Raw genomic sequence first — 9,067 nt, forward strand, 5'->3', positions numbered from 1 at the left:
CACACGTGAGTCCTGGTTGTGAGGGCAGACCTTTTTTGAGTTTTCCCTCCAATAATTCCATTCCCTCGACCGCGTTGCATCCGATGAAGTTCTCTAGCTCAGCTCCGGCAGGGTCACAAGATGCATGAGAGATCGAGTTTACAATTATCAGTACACATACACACACTCGAGGGGTTGAGTAGGAATGCAATCATGTACTCTTCCCTCATTCTCAAACCGTGAACAGAATTATATCTCTCTTGATGTATCTTCTTCTCATATCCAGCACAATTTTGTAGAGAAGCGGGCATACACATATAGTGTGTGTATTTACGCATAACCATTGAATCAAGATAAGGTAAGCAAGTAGTCGGAACACCATGTGTAATACACTAGTATATTATATCCAGCTGTAGTGGCATTTAGATGGGGATAGAATACATGTTATGTCAAAAGAGAAAAGGCATAAGAATTGGTTGGATGGAACTACATAGTTCGTATGTAATTATCCACCAACTATTTTCTTCTTTTAATATCCACTAATTACTATGGCGTGTCTAGGACAGTCTGGGACACTATGTAAATACACTCCGCTAGTCGACTTTTCGTACTATATATAAAAATTGAAACAATAAACTTGGGCAATTTAGCCAAAGCCAAGATAGATTAGGTTTGCAAAGTGGGTGGCAAAGCGTTTCTTGCTTCTTTTTTTGTGATTGAAGTATTCTTCTCTACCCTTTTTTCTTAAAGGAAAAACTAAGCAAGCAACCTTCTTTACTTGTGGGCAAGCAAAACGGAGAAACCAACAGAGGCATCTGTTGCGCAGCACCCTAGCTCCAATTATCACGAACAGAAAGCCAGCTCATTTTCCATGGGATGCTTCTCCATGGAACAGTACACGTGTCACTCTAAAAAAAACCTTGCTTGTAAAACTTGCAATGTCTCATCTCCTCTCTTTTCTTTCAATCTTAGCCTCACATATACACCTATGAATTGCATGCCAACTCACTATTTTTTCTTGCATGCAATATTTTTTTATTTGCTACAGGACATTACAATATTGGCGTACAAACAAAACCCCAAAAGACAAAATTCTAGCAGCATCAAGATCGAACCAAACAAAAAACTTCACTGGACCCAACTCCAAAGGAAGTATATGCACGTACTCCATGTAAAACTATACAGCATCAGCATGGCACACTGAATTCTAATGCCGCCTTTCGTTTCCACCGAATCTTCCTCTTCTTTTCCATGTCACCTACACATGTGCGCCTAGTCACCGATAAATATATCCTAGGAGATATAATGTGTTTATCACTCTTCCAAAAGAATACAATGATCTCATAAAATATACAATGATATTCTTGCAAATAAGTAACAAAAAAGTATGGTTCTACTACTTTTTATCTATTTACAAAATGTAATGTTTCAGGTTTTCGGTGGGGTGGCCAGTTTGCGGAGGAGACTAGCGGTGTTCAAATTTCACGGCAAGTGCATTTAATTACAAGAAATCTTGCGGATCCGAAAGATTATATCACCTAATGAACAAACAAATGTACAGGCCCGACACAGGTGTGTCCTGCCTTGTCCCATTTACCATTGTGGTTGTCGGAAGTGCAGCCGACGACCACCAAGGTAAATGGAGATAATTTCACGGGTACAGCCTGGGGTTTTACTGATGTTGTTTGATTCTTTTACTGTAATGTTTGTGTATTGTCTCTCTTGTAAGGAGGAAAAACAAAAAAAAAAGAAGGCATATCCAATTACCAAGAAGGGAGGAAAGCCTCGGAATACAGCTTTGCGAGGCGTAGGTAGCTGCAGACGCTGCCATCCAGTGGCCTCTGGCCTCTGTGTCCTATAAGAACGGAAGCTAGACACCCGAGAAGGGTTCGAGTTGCAGAGGAGCGGTGTGAGGCAGAAAAGGATATAGTAATAATTGAGTAAGTAACTGACCAAGAAGCTTAGCGGAGGAGGGCGCCATGGAGGACCCGACGGAGAAGGTGGACGAGATGGCGGGAGGCGTCGGCGGCGGGGCCGACTGGGCGTACATCCCGTCGGACACGATGGCGTCGGCTGGTTTCCCGGCGTCATTCCCGTTCCCCTGCGGCCGGGACGTCATGTCCGCGCCGACGTCGGCGTCCCTGCTCATGTCCATGGAGCACGCCGCGCTGTTCGACTTCCACGCCGCCTTCCCGTCGTCGTCGTCCTCCGCCGTCGCCGGCGCGCCCGCGCTCCCGGCCTTCCACGACTTCGCGTCCGCCGGCGGCAACAATCCCTTCGACGTCGACGCGCCGCCGTTCATGCTCGGGGCTCCGGCGGCGGCGGGTGGGCAGAAAGGCGGGTTCTTGGCGCCCCCTCCGCTGACGTTCGCCGGCGGGATGGGGTGGGACGACGAGGACGAGGACGAGCTGGATCAGCAGAGCGTGGACGCCTCCTCCTTGGGGCTCTCAGCCTCGTTGGAGAATGCCGCGGCCGTCGTGGCTGCCCCGGGGGGTGGTGGTGGTGGCGGCGGCGGCAACGGGAGGGGCAAGAAGAAGGGGATGCCAGCCAAGAACCTCATGGCGGAGCGGCGGCGCAGGAAGAAGCTCAATGACCGCCTCTACATGCTGCGCTCCGTCGTTCCCAAGATCAGCAAGGTGACGAATTTCTCCCGTCATTTCCCTGTTAACTAATCCCCTACTTGTTCCCATCTCTACTATACGATTGTTGCTTTACATGTTTTTAGTTCATGAGGGTATGATACTGTTACTGTAATAGATGGTGAATTGGTGATGAATTCTTGAATCGGGATGCATATAGATCACAAAAGTATCCAATTTTAGTAGATCTATGGCACTCTTAGAGTCATGTTATTTGTTCCATCTCTAGGAGCAATAAAGCTCGTCCATTATAAAAATATATATAGAAAAACTCGTCCATTATGGAAAAAAAAAATTCAGGCCCTGTTTGGAGCGTGGGTAATTTCTTGTTTACTGCGAGAATTGAACTTATTCACATGGAACGGGTTGCAATAAAATTCTTCCATTATTTAATGGAGCGTGAGAATTTCCCTTGTTTCCTATAGGAGATGGATTTGTTTAGTGTGGGAATAAGCTCTTCCATTATATACAAAAATCTGCATCCCTATTTAGAGTGTGGGAAAATTCTTGCTTCTTGCAGAAATCAAACTTATACACGTGAAATTCATCTGTTACAGATCGTCTTTTGTCGTGACACTGTTACTCCTTTCATTTAAATGGAAGATTTGATCACGTAACATGTTTTTGATGAATCCATTAATTCTCAGCTTGCTGGATGTTTGTTTTACTATCCAGCCAGAGCCATGGTAGATTTCAGTTCTGAAACTTCATCTTTATCTTGGGGTTTTTTCTTATACTGTTGCCTGAGCTTATTTCTGGGCACCTGTAATTCTTATACTGTTGCTCAGACTAAACGGTGCAAATTTAACACAGTGCCATGCACAAGGTGTTACTACCGAAAGCGACCTTCCAAGTGCATTTTGTTTTCCTATGTCCTTTGACAGCTCTTCTTGTTGGGGTTTTTGTCTTTTGCTTTTGTTGGTTTCCTTGACAAAGTCCTGCTAGCTGTTGGAAGTTTTGGTGGTGTGGCAAGCAACATTTTTCTGCAGTTGTTTCATGTAATCAAGTTCACTTTCTTCACACTGGCCTAGATTGGTTTGAACAGTAAACAATGGTCTGAATTACAGTTCTTAAACACTAAATTTTTTCGAACGTTTCTTCTAGTTTAGCAATACAAGTATATATATATATGCACAAAATATGTCCAATATTTCTTCTTAATTCTAATGATGTCTGGATCGTGGGATGCTAGTTTTAGTTGATCAGCAGCTCATCCTCACCAGTTTTCTTCTCGTGCACCAGATGGACAGAGCTTCAATCCTCGGTGATGCAATTGACTACCTGAAGGAACTTCTGCAGAGGATCAACGATCTCCACAACGAGCTGGAGTCTGCTCCAAGCTCCGCACTTGCTGCTGGACCAGGAGTAGCTAGCTTCCACCCCTCAACACCCACACTGCAGCCATTCCCCGGCCGCATCAAGGAGGAACGCTGCCCGCCCTCGTTTCCCAGTCCCAGTGGTCAGCAGGCAACGGTTAGTCCATGTCATGAAGTTTGATATCTGTTGTGTGTGTGTGTGTGTAACGGTGTGGAACCGAGTGGAATTCAGATATGTTTGTTGCTGTCTTCAGGTTGAGGTGAGGATGAGGGAAGGTCAGGCGGTGAACATCCACATGTTCTGCGCTCGAAGGCCGGGCATCCTGCTGTCCACCATGAGAGCCCTTGACAGCCTCGGCCTCGACATTGAACAGGCGGTCATCAGCTGCTTCAATGGGTTTGCGATGGATGTCTTCCGCGCCGAGGTTCGTATTTTCCACGCACCATTATATGTTATATGTATGTCACTGTGGCAATGTGTACCAATTCTGTCAAGGGTGTACGTTTTAGCATGTTACCGTTGCTGTTACCATCTTTATGGTCTGATTTGTTCTGTTTTTCCTGTCGATCCAGCAAAGCAGGCATGGTCCTGGGCTCTTGCCTGAAGAAATTAAGGCAGTGCTCCTGCACTGCGCCGGTCTCCAGAGCGCAATGTAGGCAAAATTCCCGGAAGAAGACCTCCTGCAGGATGACGATGGTGGCCCTTTCCTCCGAGGGACTCTCCATTATTGATCATCCGATCATAGGCATTGGGTGGCACACTGGTACTGCCCTGTTTGCCTGATCAAGATGTATAAAACTTGATGAGATGAGGCTCGCCATCTACAGACATGAGCAACGACCGGATCTATTCGGTCTTTTCATCGATTTTCTCTCTCTGACCTTCTGAACTTGTGTGATGTTCTAATACCAGTACATTTTCTACCGTTGAACTATCTCCAACTTTGCATGGAGGCGAATGATGAGATGGGATGGGAAATATGAACTGAGTGTGTTTTCTTCTGCATACATGTCCCCATGGCGTCAGTCAAGCTGCAGCACGATCGTGCTGATAGCGTGCGAGAGATTCAGCCGGCCAGTACAATGCTTGCATGCAGCTTGTTGTCGTTGCAGACAAGCTGGGACTCGACTGTATTGAATCCTCTGGCATCTTGTTATTTACTGTTCTTAATATGCAAACTGTTTCTGAAGCGTAGCCTGCTGTCGTCTGGCTGGATCATCATAACCCATGTGCAATTCTGAAATGAGGGGCGGGGTGGTGCATGAATGGAGGATTAGTTGGGGATCAGACTGGCTTTCGATTGACTGCCTGGGGCAGTGATTGTTTCGTTGTTTGCAGGGCCTGTTGCTCCAGCAGTGCGATCTAAAACAGTGACCATTGGGTTCAATTTTCCCCGTTTGGGTGGCGTCGCGGAAAGAAATTTGGCTGTGGTCCGGTTGACCCATTCGGTCCGTGCTGGCCAGTTTGAGAGGGCTAAACGAGGCCAGGTGATGCAGCCCCCTCATCTGCGTGCGCCACCCAGGTCCATTTGGGCCTCGAGCACCGTCTCGACCCCTCCTTTTGAGAGAACCTGTTTCTCGTCAAGAAACCTACGTCATATTTTTCCTAAAATTTACGGAGGCGGAGGTGGAGGCGAAAGTTCTCTCCTACTTCGGGAGAGGGCATATCCTGCATCATAGGGATGCACTTTGATATAATGATGAGGGTTGGGAGGGACGGAATGACAGAAACTATCTTCCAATACCTTCAGCTGCATTAAAGGGGTTTATGTTAGGAACCAATGAACTAACTGCTATGATGGGACATTTAATAAAACTTAACAAGATAGAGAGCGCATTTGCTACCCGCATGGGTAGCTACACCCCCATGCATTATACCAACATGCAAGCCATATTAACTTGTTTTAGCTCAGTGTTTTGAATACAACTAACACGGATTAACGCTATTTTCAGTAGAATTGCTCTGGTGTCTCATTTTTGTGCAGAAATCCAACTTTTCGGAAAATTTCCGGAAAATATCGCAAAGTCCCTATTTTACCCGAAGACTCACGGAGCGAGAAGACGAGACGGAGAAGAGCCACGAGGGGCCCACACCTGGCCTAGGCGTGGGCTATCCCTGGCCGCGCCTAGGGGTGGTGTGGCCGCCTCGGGCACCCCCTTGACCTATCCTCCTTACTATATAAAAGGCCCTGACCTGAAAACAGAGGGGGGTTCGAAGTTTTTCCAGAAAGAGTTCCGTTGCTCCGCCGCCACCAGAAACCCCAATCCGGGAACCAGAAACTCTGTTCTGGCACCCTGTCGGGACGGGAAATTGGAGGAGATCATCGCAATCATCATCACCGACGCCTCTCCATCAACCATCCATGATTCCCCCATCCATGTGTGACTAATTCCCCCGATGTAGGCTATAGGGGATGGTAGGGGTTGGATGAGATCATTCATGTAATAGCTATAAGATTGTTAGGGGCATAGTGCCTAGTATTCGTTGTTAGTATTTTTGACATTGTTGCAACTTGTTATGCTTAATGCTTGTCACTTTGGGCCCGAGTGCCATGATCTCAGATCTGAACATGTTATTGATTCATGAGGATAATTATTGTTTTTGATCTTACCTGCAAGTTGTATACACATATCGTTGTCCGGAACCCGAGGCCCCAAAGTGACAATAATTGGGATAACCGGAGGGGGTGGCTGTGATATGAGGATAACGCGTGTTCACAGAGTGTTAATGCTTTGCTCCGGTACTCTATTAAAAGGAATACCTTAATTACCAGTAGATTCCCTTAAGGCCACGCTTCAAACGGGCTGGTATGATAAAAGGTGGCGTTCAAGTTTCTCCTTGTGAGCACGCACGACTAAATAGGAACACACGCCTATGGTTACTTAGTACTTGGATGCTTTATCATCGTTACCTGCAAATGCCCATGTCTTGCTTATTATATGAATTATCTTATCCATGCAGCGCCCGTTCATCCATCCCTATGCCTACATTATTTTAATCCTGTTGTCTACTGCAATCATCGCTATTGTTATTTTTATTTCACTACTGTTGTTACTTTGCTACTGCTATAAAACTGTTACCACTGATAAACTGTTGCGAGCAAGTCTATTTCTAGGTGCAGCTGAATTGACAACTCTTCTGTTAAAGCTTATAAATATTTTTTGGCTCCCCTTGTGTCGAATCAATAAATTTGGGTTTTACTTCCCTCGAAAACTATTGCGATCTCCTACACTTGTGGGTCATCAAGACTATTTTCTGACGCCGTTGCCGGGGACCATAGCTTTATTTACAAGCCCACCTGAAAGTGATACTGTTCGCTGCAATTTATTTATTATGGGGAAAGCTCGTGAAGGGAAATTCCCTATATTGCCATCCACTACAAGAAGAGGTACAACTCTGAACACCTCTGTTGCTCTTGATTCGCCGTCTATTATGAGTAAGCTTCTTACTCCACCACATGCACATGCTACACATACTGCTACTTCTGCTGAATCTTAAAATGCTTCTGATGATTTTGATGATCCTTCTACTGTGCTTGATAAGAGTGGTTCATTAGGTCCTTTTCTAGATAATACAATTGCTAAAGCTAAACAAATTGAAAACACTGAAAATACTATTACACATGTTAGTTCACCTGAGCCTAGAGGGGATCCTAGTGATGATCTTGATGAAACTTATATTGAACTTGATGATGACTTCATTGAAGAATGTCATGCTACTAGAGATGCAAGTGCTATTAAAAGTCTTCTTGCAAGACGAGCTGTTAGATATAAATTGTCTCATGATGCTAAGTTTGCCACATCTCCCATAAACATTAGAGGTAAGGATTATGATTTCTCTCTGGATTTATCTTACATATCTATTGTTGAGAAAGAACCTTTTTGTGGTACTGAAAATGAAAGTGCTACGAAACATATGAATGAACTCTCTACTTTGAGCAATTTATTCTCTGATGATATTAAGAAACGCAATTACTCTCTCACTAAAATTTTCCCTTTCTCTTTGAAAGGTGCAGCTAAAATTTGGTATGATAATCTGTCTCCTGGATCTATTGATAGTCCTATTGGTCTGGTTAATGCTTTCTTTCAGAAATATTTCCCTGCTAGTGCTCAGCATGCTACTTTGCAGAAAATCTTTGACTTTATGCAGGTAGAAGGAGAGAAATTGCTTGAATCTTGGACAAGGTTTTGTTCTTTAATTAGAGCACTACCTAGACATACTGACGTGGGCATTACCCTTCGGGTAACTGATGTTGCACTACCTCTTGCGGCCCAGCCAAGGGCCCATGAAGGCACTCGATGGCCAGGTGGGCCACTACGTCGGTTCCGAAGAAGGATTCTTGAAGAACAAGACAAGGAAACGAAGAATACAAGGAATGTTTAGACCTAGGACTCTTTGTAACCTAGTCGTACCCGGACAGATCTCTCGAGACCTGGCTCCCAATATAAGGGCCAGGAGAGGGGCTGCCGAGGACACACGCAATCATAGTAATCTTAGCCATCATAAGTCTAGAGCTAGGTCCCTGCAGAACTTAGTTTCTCGACGAGATCATAGCCGAAACCTTTGGCACCCCATTATAACCCGATATTTTCATAATCAAGATCAGACAAGAAGGACGTAAGGGTTTTACCTCATCGAGGGCCCCGAACCTGGGTAAATCGCTCTCCCCGCTTGTTTGATAACCGATGTCTCGTGTCAGCCTACAGGATTCCATCTACCCTAAGCCCCAAACGGAGGGCATTGCCGAGGAGTACCCTCGACAATTGGTGCCGTCTGTGGGAACCCTGTTGGCACAAGATCCATCATCAGCAGATTCAGCTATGTCATCGGCAGCTTCATCGACACCGCCGGCGTCACCACCGGCACCCTCATCGCCCAGCTCGGGGAATTCTATTCGATTCGGTTCCTTCGAGTTTACCCCGCACATCGACTCGTCCCGTCTGACCTTTTCGGATCTGCAAGGAAGTTTGAGCATGACGTTTGGAAGTGTTCATTGCAACATCAACACGGAAGGAGTCCTTCGACTGCCCGAGCCGTTCGTCTCCAGATCAGCAAGGAAACCGTCTCCGTCGGCTGCAGGATCAATCATGTCATCATCAATCGATCTAATGGCTGGTTTAACGGACTCGACG

General features: G+C 45.7%; 1 protein-coding gene across 1 annotated transcript; it reads left to right on the plus strand.

Moving 5' to 3' along the window:
* Positions 1-1,958: 1,958 nt before the first annotated feature.
* Positions 1,959-4,982, plus strand: LOC124662504 (transcription factor ICE1-like). Its single transcript, XM_047200332.1, has 4 exons — positions 1,959-2,615; positions 3,861-4,091; positions 4,189-4,359; positions 4,508-4,982. The coding sequence occupies exons 1-4, from the start codon at positions 1,959-1,961 to the stop codon at positions 4,589-4,591; spliced, it is 1,143 nt and encodes a 380-aa protein (XP_047056288.1). The 3' UTR covers positions 4,592-4,982.
* Positions 4,983-9,067: the final 4,085 nt, after the last annotated feature.

Source organism: Lolium rigidum, chromosome 6 (genome assembly GCF_022539505.1).
Source record: "Lolium rigidum isolate FL_2022 chromosome 6, APGP_CSIRO_Lrig_0.1, whole genome shotgun sequence".
Lineage (NCBI taxonomy): Eukaryota > Viridiplantae > Streptophyta > Magnoliopsida > Poales > Poaceae > Lolium > Lolium rigidum.

What these genes read in the sequence shown, in the direction of transcription:
- LOC124662504 (XM_047200332.1), top strand. Translation starts at nt 1,959, where the DNA reads ATGGAGGACCCGACGGAGAAGGTGGACGAGATGGCGGGAGGCGTCGGC. An exon ending in TCGTTCCCAAGATCAGCAAG is followed by an intron (nt 2,616 to 3,860) that starts GTGACGAATTTC and finishes CTCGTGCACCAG; the next exon opens with ATGGACAGAGCTTCAATCCT. An exon ending in TGGATGTCTTCCGCGCCGAG is followed by an intron (nt 4,360 to 4,507) that starts GTTCGTATTTTC and finishes CTGTCGATCCAG; the next exon opens with CAAAGCAGGCATGGTCCTGG.